The sequence below is a fragment of the Salarias fasciatus genome, chromosome 18 (assembly GCF_902148845.1).
Source record: "Salarias fasciatus chromosome 18, fSalaFa1.1, whole genome shotgun sequence".
Classification (NCBI taxonomy): domain Eukaryota; kingdom Metazoa; phylum Chordata; class Actinopteri; order Blenniiformes; family Blenniidae; genus Salarias; species Salarias fasciatus.
The window spans coordinates 28,605,101-28,624,089 of NC_043762.1; the positions used below are offsets into that span (position 1 = coordinate 28,605,101).

At 48.2% G+C, this 18,989-nt stretch overlaps 1 protein-coding gene across 1 annotated transcript in view; it reads right to left on the bottom strand.

The window, feature by feature from the left end:
• Positions 1 to 1,671: 1,671 nt before the first annotated feature.
• st6galnac5a (ST6 (alpha-N-acetyl-neuraminyl-2,3-beta-galactosyl-1,3)-N-acetylgalactosaminide alpha-2,6-sialyltransferase 5a) overlaps positions 1,672 to 18,989 on the bottom strand; it is a 46,490-nt gene continuing 29,172 nt past the window's right edge. The window contains exons 3-5 of the mRNA XM_030115474.1: positions 17,409 to 17,821; positions 8,824 to 8,931; positions 1,672 to 5,319 (exon numbers count right to left, since the gene is read on the bottom strand). Coding sequence (XP_029971334.1) covers positions 5,070 to 5,319; positions 8,824 to 8,931; positions 17,409 to 17,821 — 771 coding nt within the window. The 3' untranslated portion in view covers positions 1,672 to 5,069. The remainder of the gene's footprint in view (positions 5,320 to 8,823; positions 8,932 to 17,408; positions 17,822 to 18,989) is intronic.

An 18,989-nucleotide genomic window follows, 5' to 3' on the forward strand; every position in this document is an offset into this window, starting at 1 on the left:
TGTTGAATGTTGGATTTCCTCAGATTTTCACAATAAAAGATACATTATAATAAACATCTGTTGAGATCTGTAGACAGTAGGAAGTTTTTCATTTGAGGTTTTTGTAAATAGTTTGAAACTACTCATGACTTTTTGCACTTAAGCTTGTTATTTACTTCGAAATTTTCTCCAATGCACTTCGAAAACGCTCATCGTGTAAACAAAGGAAAACTCAACTTTCTGGAGAGGCTTACTTCATGTTCTTTGCAAAGTAGCACCGACTAGTGGCCCAACATGAAAACTGCCTCGTTAACATTTCCACCGCTGCTGAGTAAACGGACGCTGGATGACCGTGGAACTCCTCTGAAAGGAGAACGCAGACGCTGCGTCTTCCCCTGAATCGCTGTGTAAATGGGGGCTGATTGCTCCCGCCGCTCCGCCCTTCACCTTCACATCCACGGTGCTGGATCAATGCTGCTGAGGTATGCCTGCTCTGCTGTTTGCCTTCAGAAGCCTCGAAGCGACGGCCGACGGAGTTTCTATTCAAAGCCCATTCATGCTATAGAGGGAAACCTTGAAATCAACGCGCACTCCTTTTGTTTCCTCACACAAAAAGAAAAAATATTCCAAACAATTCAAATGCAGTTTTCGTATTCCTTCAGTTTCATCTTTCAGAAGATGGAGCGCCCGATGGACCCGCGGCGCAGGCAGTAAGAATGAAAGCTTCTGTATCTCCGATGGATTTGTTTGATGTGAAACCCGCTCCAGGATGGACTTCACTTCCTCTTGCTCTCAGCCTTCCTTCACCGTGGCTCCTCCATGCTCATAGAGATCAGAGTCTGGCTGCCTGGGTGGGGAGGAACCCGCTGACGGGACGGTGTCAGAGCCTGAAGGGTCACACAGGGAGCTCATCAGCATTAGCCCCTTGTGGCAGCTTGCTAAATTTAATGATTCACGCACAAGCTCACACAAGCTGCTGGGAGACGGTGTGTGTCTGACAGGTTGTCCGATCTCCCTGGAAACTTTGGATCTCCAGCTGCTCGCCTGTCAGCCGGTCTTTGTCTTGTCGCTCACTCTCAGGAACGGTAATAGTCATTTTTAGCAGCCACAGATTTCTCTTCCTCATCTGCAACAATAACTGTGGCATAAATCAGCTGTGTGGCTGAAAAGGAACGGCGGCGAGGCCGGGTCCTGGTGGACGGCGGCGGTTCTTCAAACATGCGTGTTCTTGAGTTCATCCGTTTATTCGCAGGGTATTTTAAACCGAGCCTGAGCTTCAAGACAGCAAAGGGAATTTAAATGTGAATTCATAAGCACGGGGAATAGTTTTGTCACGTTAGATCTCAGGATAAATATTGAAACTGAGGGGGTTCAGTGTTGTTTTTCAGCCTTGGAGAGAGTTTTGGGAACTGGTGGAAGAACACAAATAGAGTTTCGAAGGTCAAGAGTGAATATCTGACAGGATGTTGATGATGAAAGGCTCTCGCACAGAAAATGAGACTTTTCACCAGGAGAAAAAGTTTAAAATGTCTTAAAATCAAGTTTTTTTTGTTTTAGGGGGCCTGTGCTGGAGGAGGATTTCTGAACGAACCAGAAATCTCCTCGGAAGAAAGATTCACATTCATTTCTGACGCAAATCCCACACAGACTAAATAAATGAAGAGACTTTGCTTTATAAAAACATGTCTTTAATGTTTAAATGACAGCAACACTGGAAAAGCTTCATGATGAGATCGAAGGAGCTGAACTTCATCCTGACCGTCAGTCCGTGTTTCTGCTGATGAAGTTCAGGACAGGGTTCAACTCTGACCCTCACTGTTTTTTTGGTATTGTTCATTATAGAGCATTACACACGTTCCTTTCATAGCAAAAGTCATTTTCAGCTCAGATATTCATGTTTTTATGGATTGGTAATTTGCAGGTCTTTACGACCGCTCGTCTAACAAAAATGGAAATTTCTAGAAAACACTCGAGTTCCTGCAAATTTGAAAAGACGTTTCCTACAACTTGCTGAGATTTTTATGAGCTGCCGGAGGCCTTGAGGAGTTCCTCAAGTGATTTTATTCTACTTCCTTTAAAAACACCCGGCGTTAAGAAGTCTTTAATACTGAAGCATTTTCCTGTTGATTGCTGCAGACGGTAATGTTGGGTTGTAATATGGTTTCCGGGAGAATTTATACACCTATAAAGCTAAATTTGCGGCGGAAGCGGTTCCTGTCTGCAGACATCGTTTGGCTTTATGCAGCAGCCTCTCAGTGGTTCGGGAAATATCGCCTCATAACTTTCACTAAAAACTTCAATGGCCCAAAAATCAATTTATCTGCAGCTCGTTAATCCATCCAGCCCTGTTTTCAGCAGCGCTGTCAGTCTGCTTCGTTTCAGTAATTATATCGTTAGAAATAGATAAATACTGCTGGGATGTGCAAGAAAAACCCGACGTGGTTCCGGGCCGTGCCCTCCTTTCTGCTTTCCTATCAAACTTTTCCGAGTAGGTATTAATTGTGTAATTAAAACGGCTGGATAAATGTGCATAAACCCTGTTTATATACTCATTGATTTGCTGCTTGTTTAAAAGGGTTGGTTCTTAATTGGAATTATTAGTTGGAGCGCTGCATGAGAAGACGAACAGAAAGCTGATGGTTCAAAACTAGAAATGAGCCATTATTCATCCTAAATGCAAATGAAGTCATTTTATCGATCTGCTAACGGTTCCCCGATTCTAAATGGAGGCGGCGCTCTGCCGAACGCTGGATGTTACCTTGATGTATGCGCCGTACCTCCGGGCGACGAGGCGGCGCCGTGCCGTCTTCCAGCCGAAATGCCGCGGCGGCGGCGGCGGCGCTCTGGGGAGTCATGAGGAGGCCTTGTAGCGCTGCCTGCCTCTCATTATTATTTCAGAGTGACACAGCGTCGCGTCAGGAGCAGGACGGAGGAGGGGAACGGCAGCTCCGCCGGTGGAGGGTGAAGGTGAGTCAACGTTCCTCCCGTGTCTCGTCCTCATTTACAATCTGAGATGAACGCAAACAGAACTACTGTCTGAATTGTATGTGGAACATTTTTACTTTACGTAACTGTAGAGCCAAAGTTTAGATTCCATTGATGCCAGTTTTGTGTGTAGAACAACGGATAATTCAGTGACGAAGCGGTTGAATCGGATTCGGTTGCTGGATTCGCTGCGCTGCTGCACGCCGGGAACACTGGAACACGCGAGACGTCTGGCCCGGGGCGTTCTGCCAGGAAGATTTAGGGTTAGGAGGAGAAAACGCGGGCTGGATTTCTGGCAGAACGCCCCCGAGGCAAAACCTCCCCTCATGCTTGAAGTGCTGCGGCTGCGGCTCGGTGTCCAACCGGCCGCCGATGCAGACTGACGTGAGAGCACGCCGCTCGCAGACGCAGACGCCACGGATTAAGCTTAGCTGCAGTGAGTTAGCTCGGCTCAGAGAGGATGACTGCATAGACGACCCGGTTCCGACTGAAGACCACAGAATTGCGACTGAAGGAGCGATTATAATTAGCTTGCTTCACTTAAGACTGATTTCAAGTGATGACATGGAACAGCAAACGGTCTCAACTTTACATTTAAGTCTTGAAGTCTGGGCAGAAAAGGTCATGTTCGTTTTTTCAAAACAATGTTAATTGAGAAATTTCAGGGTTTGTTGAGGTTATTATTTTTACCACACTAACCACTGAATTTGCGTCTGCGAGACTGAAGAGCGCTCTACTGAAGATGCTGAAGGCATCTGAGATGAACATTTTTCACAATTTCCCCCCATTTAGTCGACCAGACGAATCATCTATAATGCAATTAGGGCTCTGAAGCCCTGCAAGCCATATCATGATTTATCCACTTTAACAAAAGCCAAAAATATCCCCGTGCTCGCCACTTTCCTGATGCACGCTAATCGTGCGCGTCTGGAACGGAGCGTTGAGATCTCGGCCCCTGCTTGCGGCGCTTGCCGCAGCTGCTCCTGATCTCGGAGAGGCAGCTGTGTTCTCGTCTCCGCCGTGGAAGTGTGACGTGAAACACGCTGTCGTACTTCTGGATCCGTCCGCTCACTACTCACACTGCTACGTCCGAGGGAGGGAGAGCGGCGGATCACACACTCATCAGTCTAAGAAAAAGAAAAAGCCGGGATTCTGGGAGACGCCGTAACTCTCCTGCGAGGTGATTCAGGCTAACAGAGGACGGAAACGGCAGGATGGATGCCGCGGCTGCATTCCCGCTCTCCGTCTTAATCTGCCCCTCGTCTGGTGTGACATGCTGTGCATTTACATGGAGATCCGGCTTGCAGCGGTATAAATCGCACTATTAACTGCTGACAGGAGCCAACAAAGCCTCATGATGCGTCGGGAGGCGGATCAGAGCGGGAGGGAACGGCCTCCCGCCTGCTGCTGTTATAAGGTTGATCTGAGCGGGTTCGCTATGAATGGCAGTGCAAATAAAGAGTCAGGACTGATTGATAGTTCTGGTTTAAAGGGGCTTCAGCCTTTTGCTGCACGACGCAGGAGTTTACTTCATCACACCCCTCTTGGCCTCCACGATATTTTGAAACTTGTGAAACTCGATGTTGCCGCTGTCAGACTCCAGGCGCTGGATCACACTGAACCTTTATCCAACAGAGACTTGGCGAAGTTTGTATGAAGTTTGTTTTCTCTGTGATCCCTCGAGTAAACGTGTGCATGGACACACACTCACACACACACACACACACACACACACACACACACACACACACACACACACACACACACACACACACACACACACACACACACACACACACTCGTACACCAAACACCATGAGGGTCCCCAGCATGCAGTGTGATGAGGCTGCCTCCTCGTATAACCTCAATTTACAAGGTTTCTCCAGGAGGGGTGTATTTCTTCCCCCCGGTACACAGAGCGCCGCCGCCGCCGCCGCCGCAGACGTCCACCAGCATCAGCAGGAGTCAGTCTGAATCTGCAGCAGCGGTTCCTCCTTCCTTCTTTGTGTGTCAGTTTCAGTTCCGGGGTTTCGAAGCCCCTCGCTACCGGTTCCTTCCATCCTCTGAGTTTCGGGGATGGACTGAGGGGACGTCCTCCACGCCAGTCACGTCTTGCTCGGCGCGGCGCTGGCCGCCGCCCGCAGCGTCCGGTTGGCCGGGAGAGGCGGCGGGCTCCAGTCCGGCTGGTAGAAGTGGATGTCAAACGTCCGTGCCCAGTTGGCGAAGACGCGCTTCTCGGTGATGAAGCGGTGGTGGCTGCCGCGGCGGCCGCGCTCGTGGGAGATGTACATGGCGCACTCGTCCGGGCCGCGGGGCTCGTAGTAGTGGTAGGGGACGGACAGGTGCTGCGGCTCCCTGCAGACACGGAGACAGAGGGGGGGGCCACGGCTGGCATTTACAACCACTTCAGTGAGTCACTGCAATCTCCTGCGACACCAAAATAAGCCTTTCATCTGCTCTTTATAGATCAGAAACTTTCGCCCTAATCATGCTGGCCTGATTCATCTTCCTGTAATTTGCTGCTGTCAAGCTTCACTCGAGATTCAAACATTTCAAGTCTCCACAGTGCTGAACACCGGTCCAGTTAACCTTTGCCTTTTGTAAACACATTCGTCACATTTTAAGTCATTAAAGATGTTTCATTTGCTGCTTTCCAGCACTTAGCTTCACAAATGGTCATTTCCGTGTATTAATGTATTCTGGAGCCTCAAATCGCCGCAGCACGGTGTGTTTTATCATCCCGTATTGTTTCCGAATCATATCGGGGCACAGCCGGTGCACATTACCGAGGAGCCCAAGTCCATTTTTTATACTAAAATGTATTTTTAATGTGATCTCACGACGCTTCAATAATTTACAGAGTGATGCTTGAAGTTCACGTCTCTGCAGAAACTTCAGTAGCCAATTAATAATCATGAAAATAAAAAAATCTCAGTGATAATGATCCTTTAAATTGGGAAAGGGTTGGTCTCACATTCTTTTCCTTTTTCGGGGAAACTTTCAGAGCTTCTGTGCTGTTTTGCTTTGTTTGGCTGTCTGGTGACTCAGAGTAGCTTGCTGAAAGTTTCCCGTTTGTTTTGGAGCCGCTGACGCTGCTCAGGAGTTTAGACTCCAACAAACACCGCAACGTCACCGACGTCTCGTCAGCGACTGTTTCATACCAAAACCCCGGCGGCAGTGAGATGAAGGAGCGAAATGCCCTGATAGGAGCTAAAATGGAACAAAACGCACCTCGACGTGATGTTCCAGCATTATCACAACTACAGCGTCTCCATTTTCAGGAAGCTCAGAAGAGAAATGTGAGATGATCGACTGAATATATTCAGATTTGAATCTGTGAACTTATCAAACAAAAAGTGCAGTGAGTGAACGGCTCCTTCCTTGTTACATTTGAAGCCTCTTTTCATTATCTTGCATTTATTCGATCTTACTGTGAGCGTCTGACCTTCCTGAGGAGCTCGTGTTGAATCTAATCTGGGATTAAACGGCGGTGCTGCAGAAGTCCTGGAGGCCACCGGAGTGACACGACGTGGGCGCAGAGCTCAGCCGCTCTGCTTTCTGCTGGTTCTCTTTCTTTTTAAGTTTCAGAAATGATAACTGCTCCAGGAGGCCTGCTGATGAGAACCATGCATGTCGAAGCCTGTCGGCGGTGACGCGAGAGGAGCTGAAGGGTTTGAAAATGGAAACAGCAACTGTAGAACTGCAACTTAACAGGGGAAACAAAACAACGTGTACATTCAGACAGGAGGGGGGAAAAAGCTACGGCGTATTTTTCATGCTTCAACATCATGATCTTTTTTTAAAATGATTCTTATTTGAATCACGTCCAGTCGAACCTCCGTACTGCGGTCATGAGAATCAACTCGATCAGTGAACAGCAGCTCCTGCCAACGTTTGCTCAAAGAAAAGAAGCGGCAGTCCTTCTTGTTAACATTTAATTTGTGCTGAAACTAAAAAAAAAGAAAAGAACCCAGTTTATCAATCAGAGCCAGGAACAAAGATATATTGAAGATTTTACAGTTTGTTCTCTTTTATTGAGAAATCTAATAGGATTTGTTCCTTGTTCAATAAAATGCTCCAATTAGGGCGCCGCCTGCGATGGACGAGACGTGAGCTGTAACTCAAACCATTAAACTCTGCTAACGAGGCTGGATGAGCCGGCTGCCAGGAGCAATACTGAGTCAGAAGCTGCCGCGAATCCCAGCGTTCCGGGCCGTTCTCTCCCGTACGGGAGCCGGGTCTCGGAGAGGCAACATCCCATTTCGTCTACTCTGTTTCCGACATATATTCCCATTTCATCTAGTTTCGTCTGCTGTGTATTTTTCCCACATGTTTTACTACTTTTCCACAGGTTTTGCTGTAATACTATATTTTGACCCATTCTTACCCTTTTAAATACTAAACTTCAAGGGTTAGGGTTAGGGCATTGAAAGGGTTCAGGTTTAGGGAAATAAAATAGCTGTTGTAGCAGTTTTCATAATAAATATCCTGTTTCTTAAATAACTTTCATAATTAATGTTATTTTGGTGGTCTAATGTCGAAGTAGACAAAAGCAGACGAAATGGGAATGTTTGCCAAAAAGGTAGTAGACGAACTGGGAGTAGACGAAATGGCCATAAACCCCAGGAGAAACCTGCTTCTTCAGAAAGACACTGAAACCCCATCCCACTGCAACTAGCGGGTCGACCCGTTTTTTTGACCCGCTAACAATTGGCTTTTCAGACTCCTTTCCCACCGCCTGCAGACCCGGGTCTATCCGCGTCGCTGCGTTTTCCCGCGCTGACGGTGTCCCGCGTTGATGACATCATCAGCGCGACGGAGCAAAATGAAAGTAAACAAAGCAGCGGAACACCGTCCCAGTTACCTGCAGACGAATCTCCTCTTCCCCACGGATCAGGGGAAGCTCTCTGGTCTCGCTGTCCTGCCAGTGCTGGGTCATCTGGACAATGGAAATCTCGCGCTGTGTCCAGAAACAACAACTAGCGCGCTAACGGAGCCGTGCTGACCCGGTAAATTCCCGATTCCCGGGTCGATTGCAGGGTTGAATGACCCGGGTCGGAATGCCGGTTAAAGCTTTTCCCGCTGCCACGAGGAGCCGATGGTTAGCGGGTTTAAACGGGTGTTTTGGCCAGTGGGAAAGGGGTATGAGTGAACTCATCCAGCTCAATGAAAACCGTTTTAATGAAAGAAATCTCTCAGAAAAAATCAGACGGTGTGTTGTTGTGACATTATCGCTCCAGTTTCCTCCTGGAGGCCCTCAAGTCTGCATTTCCATAATGAATAATCCATCATGCAGGAAGAAGTGCGGCTCTCGTCCACCTGGGTTTGCAGTGCAGCCACCAGCGCGACCTTCCCCCTCTTCCCCCTCTCAGCGGCTGATCTTTCATTGTGTCAGTCGATGGTTTTTTTTTCTTTTTATTGACGGCAGACTGCGGTGAATGAAAACTTGAAAAGCGGCTGTGAATGGTGCAGAGAGCGAGCCGAATGCAGCCACACAAGAGGGAGGACAAAGCCCGGGGAAACAAAGGCGGCCCGATCGACTCCGACCTGAGCGGAGTCGGCCAGGTGAGACGAATCTCTGACGCCGTCCCTCCACCCGGACACTGACACCCGGGCTACAGACGGCCTTCTCTCCACCAGACCACTCTTCACTGGGAGGCCGGAGTCTGACAGCCTCTCCTGCTGCTTCAGTCTGCTTCTCTTCAGAAACCTGATGACTGAAGAAGATCTTTACCGACACACGGCCGCTTTTAGAACTCTGGAAACATCTACAGACACTGAAATCTAATCATCAGATGTAGGTGTAGCTGCAGCGCTGCTGTGAAAGCCCTCCCGGTGACGGAGACGTCTGACTCCCACCTGCAGAAGTCGGGGGCCACCATGCCGTAGACGTTGATCCTGTCGCACAGCTCCAGGGCGATGGTCATGGTGAACCAGCCGGTGCTCAGCCAGGAGTTAGAAATCCTCCTGCAGCAACAAAAGACAGATGGATTTCATGCGTGGGAGAACAGCAGTTTAAAAAGTGTACCGTATTCCTCCCCGATGTGATTAACTGGATTAGACAATCAGAAAATCTCCCCCTGCTGTGATGTGGCCGAATAAAGATTTATCTACATCCAGAGGTCGATTTCCCTGACTGCGAGATCATTCAAGTTCCGTCGCAGCTTCATTACAGTCCAGATCCGTCCCGCGTATCGACTTATACAAAGGAACTCCGTCAAATAATCAAAGCTTTAATCAGAGAGTAGCCTCGGTTTTCACGAGGCGCCGACAGCAGGACTGACGGAGCCTCGGCTGCTTCCCAGAGAGACGAGCTCTGGTCATGTGCCGTTATGAAGGAAACGTGACATTTACCGCATTAGGAAGGCTCGCCGAATTTAAATGTCCATCAGAGAATATCTGAAGAAGCGGCTCTCTGTCAAACCCCGTCAGATGCTGGAGGTCAGAGTGGAGTTTGCATGTTGCCTGTCCCTCGCTGCCTCCCGCTTGCATCTGTTATCCTTCCCTCCTCCTTCCTCTCCAGCAGAAAGCCTCTCCGCCCTGCTCTCGCAGCTGGAGCACAGTTATGCAGATGAGTTTTGCAGCTGTCCAAAACATTCCCTAAACAATCCATATCCCTCCAATCAATCTGCAAATGATGTGAGAGAAAAAATTCTAGCGCCTCGGCAGTGTGGAGACATCCAGCTGATGTTTTCAGCGCTCAGACCTCAGCGCAGAGATATTGGAATCCGTTAGCTGCTGAGCAGCTGAGCCTCACTTCGACCGGTGACAGCGAGAGACGCTAACGCCGCGCCGCCTGGTTTTAGACGGAGCGCTGAACTCTGCTTCATGACTCATCCTGCAGGAGAGATTTCCAGACATAAAGCTGCTCGCCATATGGCGAGATGCATGAGCAAAACAAGCAGAGCGAGACTGAAATTAATCTTACATCACACTAAATAAATCATGGTTTTTTTGAGAAGGCAGAGTAATGTGAACATAAAGTGATATTTGTGAAAAGGTGCTGAACCTCAGCAGACTTCTGTTAGCAGGTTTTCTCCATTTACTAGTTTCACTTTGCAAGATTTTCATTTCGTTGGTAAAGAAATTGAAGAACTGAAATGTGGGAAAAAACAACAAGCCTTGTGACTTAAACTTCAGTCCATCACAGGACAAACACACACACACACACACACACACACACACACACACACACACACACACACACACACACACACACACACACACACACCTCGGGGCAATTGAAGGGTCACCAGTCATCCTCACACATATGTTTTTTGAGTTTGGTTAAAAAACTAGAGAACTTGGAGGAAACTCACACACTGGGACAACATGCAAACTACACACAGCTGGTACTTGAACTCACCACCGCCTCACTGAAGAATATGCTCAATATTCAGTCTGTCATGTAGTTTTTATCTTTCTGAAATCCAGTCCCTGCCCTGTCAAAACGACCCGACGGGTTAAAGTTGGACAAAACTCCACAAGGAAGTAAAAAAGATGTTTTTTCTATCCTGAAAACTCACAAGCAGAAATCCAGGAAGGCTGTTTTTTCCATCTCAACTCTGCCTGTAACACATTTTGACCAGTCACACTTGGGAAAAAATCCAAGAAATAAATCTTCTGTCCAGATTATGTTTTGGGAAGAGCCTGTGAGAATCTCCAAACGAGGACTCAGAGAGACGGGCAGGAGAAAGGACGACTTCCTGTGTCCCTGTGGAGTGTGTGGACGGTGAGAGAGGAGGCCGAGGCCGTTCGACGAGGAAGTCTTCCTTATTCCCCGACTGGCCTCATCGCCCTGCTGCCGCTCAGAGCTTGTTACTGCTGCTTGTCTTTCCCCCATACACACACACACACACACACACACACACACACACACACCAGCAGCAGCGGCTGAGGTTTAAACTCGGTGAGACAGGGGAAACAAAGCCCGGGCCCGGATAAGAAACGTCTTGACAGGAACAAGCAGGCAGGCATCGGGCTGCGGGTCGGCCTGCTGCTGATGACGGTGACACATCCGGCGAGGCTTTACCTGGATGTTTGAAGAGCTGCTCACACATCCTGACTGTCGCTCTCTCTCAGGGGGAAACGGCGCCGGGTGGAGATACACGTCAGGCAGGAATCCTGACATAAAAGGTCTCTTTAGCTCGCTCCGGAATCGGAACATTTCCAACCCGGGAAGCGAGAAAGGGAGCTGAGAGAGGTGAAAAAGAAGCCAAAGAAGACCAACGCCGTCTTTAAAGATGCGTCTCTGTCCTCGGTAGACGCGCTAGCTGCTGTGTTTGAAGACAGAAGACAGAGACAGCTGAGCGTCTTCTGCATGCAGCGTCTTTCGTTCCAGAGCTGCTCTTTGTTGCCACAGATTGCATGTGTTGCATCTTATTGCAGCTCAGTCGTCACCGGCGGCGTTCGGGGACGACCGCAGAGCAGAAACAGAGGGACTGTGCTCGCAGACTAGAACAAACAGTTGTCATGGTGACCATTAGTTATTGTTTCTGAAGCGGCGACTTGATTGTATTTATATTTTGCAATTAGGCCCCAGCACGCTGCACGCCGGTGAAGTGGTTTAATCCCCCGTTTCAGCTCCGGCTGGCGGTCCTTCTGTTCTTATTGTGTGTGTGTGTGTGTGTGTGTGTGTGTGTGTGTGCGTGTGTGTGTGTGTTTGGAGGTTGTCTCCAGAGTTTCTTCTCGCTTGATTTATATAATAATCAGTTGAATGTTAAAGACTGAAGAGTTTACCGAGCGGTTACAGTGTAAAAACAATACGCGACACCAGACAACTCTGAGACCCAGAGTTCATCAGCAGTCGCCTCAGAGCCATGCTGTCAGCGTGAGCTTATAAAAACATGCAGAATGCAACAGTTACACAAGTTTTTTAAACATTTCACTGTATGTTGCACAAGGAAAATATTAAAATTGACTTTAAATTGAGACTGCAGTCATTTTCAGAAGTAATTCTTTGTTTTACTTGCAAAAATCTAGACATTTATATCACAGATACAGCCCTCCTTAAGAAAGAACAAGCTTTAAAGTTTAAATTCAAAGGTATTTAAGGCATTATTCTATCAGTCTGGCCAGCTCAGCATGGAGTGGGGCTCTGTGCGGCCCCTGAATGAAATGAGTTTGACATTCCTGCCCTGGTTATCTCTCCGCTCTTAAGTGCAGCTCATACATTTCTGAGAAACCTTGAAATGTGTATTCTTGCGGTGTGCCTTTCAGAAAGTTGTGTTTTCAGTGAGTCTGAGCACTGTTGCCATGTAAACGGACCCAGAACCCAAAGGAAGTTTTCTGTTTTAACTTGAAAACGTTGTCGTGTAAACAAGGCGTCGTTACAAAAGAAATACTGTATTCGCAAAAGCGCAGGTGAATGTGTGTGTCTGTGTGATTAAATAGACTCAGCAGTGTTTTCATGTCAAAGTGTTGATTAAAACAACTGAAGGGAAGTCATTTTAGACTCATCTTTGATTTTTTTTCTCTTTGCAAATTCAGCAAACAGCTCCAAGCTGTTCCTTCATTCTCTGCTAATGAGAGTCGAGTTTCTCTTCTTCTGCTGTAAAACCGTCCAGACTTCCTGCCGGCTGAGTGACAGTGTGATAAACAGTGACGCTGCACTTTCATCTTCATTAGTCCGTCCGCAGCACAAACAGTCGGCCCAACGCGACGCCATCGCAGCGGCGGCGCCGGCTCCTCATTTTCATTTAATTAAAACCGGACCCAGGTTGTCTGGAACATGTTGATTTGTTGTGATATGCAAACACGGCGGCTCGGCTCCGACGCGACAGCAACACACCCCCTCAAATTCACTCTCTCTCTCACACACACACGCTCTCTCTCTTTTGCAAATTAGAAAACCTTTTGCTTTTGTTTTTTTTTTTTGGGGAGTTCAAAGCGCAGCGTTTAGTAATCAGGCAATCTGCGGCGGACGCATGGAGGTCTGAGTCAGGAGCCATGCGGCTAATCGCACTGAGCAAGTCTTCCTCATTTCCTTGTTTATGAAACACGCTGATGAATAACGCGGTGCGGAATGTCAAGCTCTCAGCTTCGGCGGCTGGAGGCGAGCAGTGAGCGGGATGGCAGATCCGTCCTGCGCAGCAGAGCGATGCTCGCAGCTCGGTACTGGAAACGGAGCAAACGCACCCATGTGATGTGAGGTTCGACTGTCAGAAAGGAGGGGAAGATGCGCCTGCCGGGTGGTATCTCCTCCTCGGCTGGGCTCCTTACCGCCGCCGCTCTGCAGCTGCTGGGAGCTGAAGGTCGCATCAAGGTGTGATTAGAGGCAATTAGCTGAAGCGGAAACACCTGTTGGGCCTCGTTATCCCGCGGATGCTCTCAGGAGGACGAGCCGATGCACATTTGAGTAGAAGGAGGAAAAAAAAAAAAACCCACGAGCTTGAGTTTGCTCTCGCTCTTTAAGAGCACTTCCGGAGGTTTTATCCCCGACACCTTCGACCGGAGCGGCTGCGCTGATTGCAGGTAGTTTGAGGTTGATTACTAATTCATGCTCCTTCACCTGTTCCCCTCTTCGTCTGCATCTCCTTGACTCCTGCGTCACTCTCTCTCTCACCCCGCTTCCCGTCCCACCGCGTATTTTATCTTATTTTATTTCATGCATTCCTCGGTGACAGCTACAAGAAAAAGAGCACAGTTTCTGTTGTTTGAAGCTCCATGCATACATTTTCTCTGAGATTCCTCTCGTTACGCCTCTCTGAGGTTTTTTCGCGACATGCGACCAACTTTTCTCCCCACATCCGTCTGCTTTTTTTCCAGTTTCTGCTTTTGTTCTCAACATGACTGCGGGTTCCCTGTTGTTGACTGCAGCTCTTCTTCTTTGTCATCATCAGTATTGCTGTTTTTCAGTACATGTAAGAAACGAGCTTTTCGATCACAGATCTCAACAAACCTGCAAGCGATCCATTCATAATATTCATGATTCAGATGAAATAATGTCACAGCAAACTGCCTGCGTGTGTGTGTGTGTGTTCCCATCGATGATCATGAGCCTTTACTCTGCACACACACACACACACACACATCTCTATAATTAAAGACACACATTAACACCGTCTTCTCAGAGGTTAATAAAAATGCTTCATTATGCTTGAACTTCTCTGTCCCCAACAATCAATGGTAGGAAAAAAAACCCTGTAGAATTAAACATTGATAGAAATAATTCCTCCTCTTGTGTAGATATGCAAAATACAGGAATTAAATATTGAAGCGTTTTCAGATTCTGGTGTCTAATGAAGCCCACTGGACCAGAACTGACACACAGTACGTTAAAGCTCGATATTTTTCCTCCCAAAAACAGCAATTTGGCGTTTTGTGGTCGTTAAACAATGCTGGTCATCAAGGCAGCTTCTGAATAAGAATAAGAAGTGGATGTTTTCATGAGTTCTGGTTCCCCTGAACATCATATACAGGATGTAAAAAATGGACCAGTTAAAGTTAAAAAGCAGCAAAGTGTTTCCCTCCAGTGAGTAATGCCCGATGCCATCCGTTCAGTCTGCGGTGAAGAGGAAGGATGTAAGAAACGATTGGAAAACACATTCTGACAAATCCCGTTTCGGTGTGTCGGTGTGCGGCCGTCCTGGACGGCGCAACGCTTCCACGAGAATTAGCTCTTCGGCTGACGCCACACAAACAAAACACCAGACTTCTGAGAGTTTTCGTGTGTGAAAAAAGACTCTTGGAGTTCAAGCCTAATCAGAAGAGTTTGTGTTTGAAGAGTTGAGCAGACCAAAGCTTGACTTTCCTGTTTTCCTGATAATTGTGTCTGTAGAAGACATTTCCAGCAGACATGAGTGCAAACCGCTGAGCTCTCACGCCGCGTCCATCAAAAACAATATTATTCATGGATGCAGAAACTGCGGAGGAGTCTATTTTTTTGCGTTTCCATCTGGCGGAGGCCTTTGTCCACCGCTGCTCCTCGTCTTTTCGACGGGGCGCCGTGATTTATTCCGTCTCACTTTCTCCTTATTGCAGATGAGAATGTGCTCACGGACGGAGAGACGCTCCGTGTTTACGTGACAGACGACGCCTTCATCATCCTTTATTACAGTTTAAGGAGTCTGCTGACATTTTATGCGTCTCGGCATAGGTATGCCTCCCGTCTGCCTGAGCTGAAGCCTCATCGGGCAAAATAAATGTAAAGGTGCAGGCGTCGGCCTGGCCTTTAAAGGTTACTCTAACAATCTGCCGAACGGAGCGCCGACTCTCTCTCCACGCCCATTCAGGAGGACTTGTTTCAACTGTGGAGTATTAAACACAATTTCTAAAACTGCTGCGCTCCATGCAGAGGTCCTGTGTGCGACTTGAAGAAGCCGATCGCTGCAGACGAATCACTCCAGTTCCCATCTTGAGGCCGCGTCATGTTTCTGAGACTTCACTTGGCCTGTTTGTGCATTTTCAGTCCCAACAGGAGGAGAAACTACTAAACACATCTTTTTGATGACTGAATAATCTCAACTTGCTCCAACAAGCCACGCTGCCGCTCGCCAAACCCTTCCAGCGACTGAAGTGATCGCCACAAAGCAGTATGGGACGACGCTAGAAAAAAAATTAAACTACTTTTTTTTTTTTTTTTTTTAGAGCCAATTTGCCTTTAATCAGCAGCTGAAGTTTAATCTAGCTTAGCAGCTTAATGCAGAGGAGCACCTGATTCCACCGTCTCCTCTGCTCCTGGCGTTAAATTGTGCGGATTGCAGCGTCCCACACCGTCTTCATTATCTCCACCAAAATGGCAGAACCCATAATTACAATTACAACTTTCAGGGTTGACAACCGTGCAGACGATTACCCAAAAAACTCTGCGGCTGTCAGCGCTGCTTTCACTGACTCCCAACTCTGAAAGACAGTGGGATTTATTACCTCAATTCAAAACATATCCGTTCATGGAGGTGTGGTACATTTTGCCCTCAAACAACATCTTAAAAAAACCCAAATATTAGAAAGCTGTGACAATAATACTTCCTTCTTTTCTGTTTTCATGCTCCACAGAGCAGAAATAAGCCTGACAGATGTTAACGCCTGGAGCTGCCGCGGATGAGAAGCGGTAAATAAGAGCAGTAACAGAAGCCGCCTGCTCACTGTAAACATTCACCGCGATCGGAGGCACAGATTCTGAGGGACGGATGTCTGAGCCACTCGCCAAATCCTCCACTCAGTCATTTCACCACCCGGCGTCTGCCCAAAGTCTGATGTGAGATTCAGTCTCCACCGACACAGCAGACAAAGGCTCAGGCAGCGAGCGGCAGGATGAAAACACTGAGTGGGAGACGGAGTAAGGCTGGGTTTCTTCTTTTTTCATTAAGCGTTAAATTCTACGGGACTGAGAACAGGACTCTGCTCTGACTCATTAAAACGGAGTCCTTTCATGCTGAGCAGTGTTTACTCAGCGGTTTGGACACAAGCCTTTTTGAGAGTCGCGTTGTGTTTTCATCACTTTGCTCTGGTTCGCTCTCTAATGCTCTGAAGACAATGTAGGAACCCACAGCGTCCAACATGTCTCCACCAAGGCAACACAAAGCAGGATGTTTTCTTCTTCAAGATCTTCACAAACAGCCCTTCATACCAAAGCAAAACTACTTCAGCAGCACCGACGCTGATCACTGAATCAATAAGTCACATTTTAAACTTGTATAAACTGTTGACTTCCTCTGGTCTGAGGTGTTTCCAGGCAGAAATCAAACGGTCGTTCTGACAGAAGTGGGATCAAGTTCACTACACTGGAAGCTGGAAACCTTTCAGCTCGTTAGGAAAGTGGAGACAGAGGCGCCCTCAAAGTCACGAAGCCGTATGATCATGAAACCGCTGCAGAACTGAAACCTTTCTTGGCTGTGTGGACGTGGGGCTGCAGGCCGCCGTCTCCAGCTCCAGCACTCGCATGACCCCAGCCTCATCTCCATACGCCTGCCGCCCTCAGAGCGGCCGACTCCTCACTGAGCCGCTTGTGAGCAGAGGCGACTGAAAGAAGCTCTGTTGAGTCAGAATTCAAAGGCAGAAATGAAAATGTCTGACTTTCTGAATCAATGTACACGTTATACATCTCTTTCTTTTATCTCCTCGGAAAGCAGGAAACATTTTCTGTGATGCAAAGCCGTGAATCACAGGAGGAGCAGCTGACTGTGAGCACGAGGCGGAGCGTCCGTCTTAACACTGAACTCAAACAATATGCGTAATAAGTGCTCAAAGACAATTCGACGTTGGGGTAGGGTGAAATTGGGAATCGAACCGCCAACCTCTGGTTAGGAAAACAACCAGATCCACCGATGTGTCGTGTGTTGCAGCTGCCCAACACACGACACGTCTCTCATCAGCTGACAGAAGAAAGAGAGCATGCTGAGGATCAGAGGAGCTTCGCTGACCTTCGCCTCGCCGCTGACCTAACAACACGCTGGAGACGGACCAGCCGGCTGCAGATGTCCTGATGGAGACACCGTCCTCACCTGTCCTTCCCCGTCTCCTTCTTGAAAAGCTCGTCGAACTGCAGCATCTTCTGCCAGGAGATGATGTAGACCTTGAGCCTGGGCAGCACCTGGTTCATCAGCCGCAGGTTGTTGTAGACCAGGCCCTTGCCGTCGCGCCGCATGAAGTTGCTGGGGCCCCAGAAGACGAAGACGGTGTCCTGGCTGGCGTTGAGCAGCTCGTGGCGGCTGCGCAGCACCCGCTGCATGCTGGAGTGGGCGATGACGCGCAGCGAGGTGCGCCGGCCCACGTCGCGGCCGTAGCCGCGGGCGGTGGGGGCGTCGTTCATGCGGATGACGCACTCGGCCCGGTCGATCTCGTCGCCGCGGCCGCCGCCGATCAGGTGGCCCGAGCTGGTCACCAGGGCGCACGTGCTGCAGTGCATCCTGAGAGGCTGAGAGGTGCAAACAGGAAGAGACAGCCGTGAAGCAAACAGAGGGGGAAAAAACTTTCTTTTGCAAACATCATTTCTGCATCAAAGCGCTCGGCCTCGCCGTCCTGCTGTGGATTCACACGCAGCGGCAGCAGCAGAGATCCGCTCCGAGTTTTGCGCTGCATTTGTTTGGAAAGCTACAAACACTCTGGTTTTTTTTTTTTTTTTTCGTTTCTTTCCACAAGTCGACCGTGCTGTGAAGTTGTGTTTAGTCTTGGTTTATGCAGCGATATGCAAAGCAGACAGAGACGCACACCTCGGGGAAGTTCGGTTCAAACGCATCACTGTGCGTTTGAGGCAGGAAATGCTTTGTTGACAAATAGGTAGCGACACTGCCCCCTGGGGGGTGCAGCTTGTCATACTGCTCTGCGATTGGTGGAGAACCCCGGGGCCTCACGCAGGAGTCACCTTAAATCTTTCTCCCGCTCGCACACAACAGAAGAACGTGAGTTTGTTTCTAGAACCTTTGATTCTGATGCTTTAAATGCGTGTGCGACGCAGACGCAGTGTTCGGCACACGCATGTGGAGCCGTAGAGGCACGCCGGTAATAATGTAGGGGCACACACGGCGAGTGTGTGTTCACGCTACGCAAACAGCTTCCACGTGATCAGAGCCCGTTTCGTGTGTTTACAGACGGATGCCTCCAGTGCTCACACACACGGGTCCCTGCCTGTTGTAACAATACACACCGTTATGTTTTATCACATTCCTCCTGAGAGGTTGTTATTGTTTTAAGGCTCGGCTTCGTATTTGTCTGGAAATGACCTCGTGGTCACGTTGGAGCTTTTCTCTCATATTCAGGCTCACTTTTATCCCGTAGAAACAAACTGAAACACAAATAAATACATGCAATATGATGATTAAAAATAAATAAAAGGATCAACAGGATCTTGGGAGTCAACGTTAATTTGAACTGGATGATTCTGGTCAAATTTTATGTATAAAATTAATTCTATTTTAAAAATAATTTGCATATTTCAGGAGAACAGTTTCATCTTGAGTGGGCCGGATCAATAAAACGGTTCAATAACAACCATTAAATTTAAACTTTAAAGTTCTTTTGTTGTGGAGCAGAGTACATGTGATGAGGAAGTCGATATTTTTACAAAATCCAGTCAGTCAGTTTAG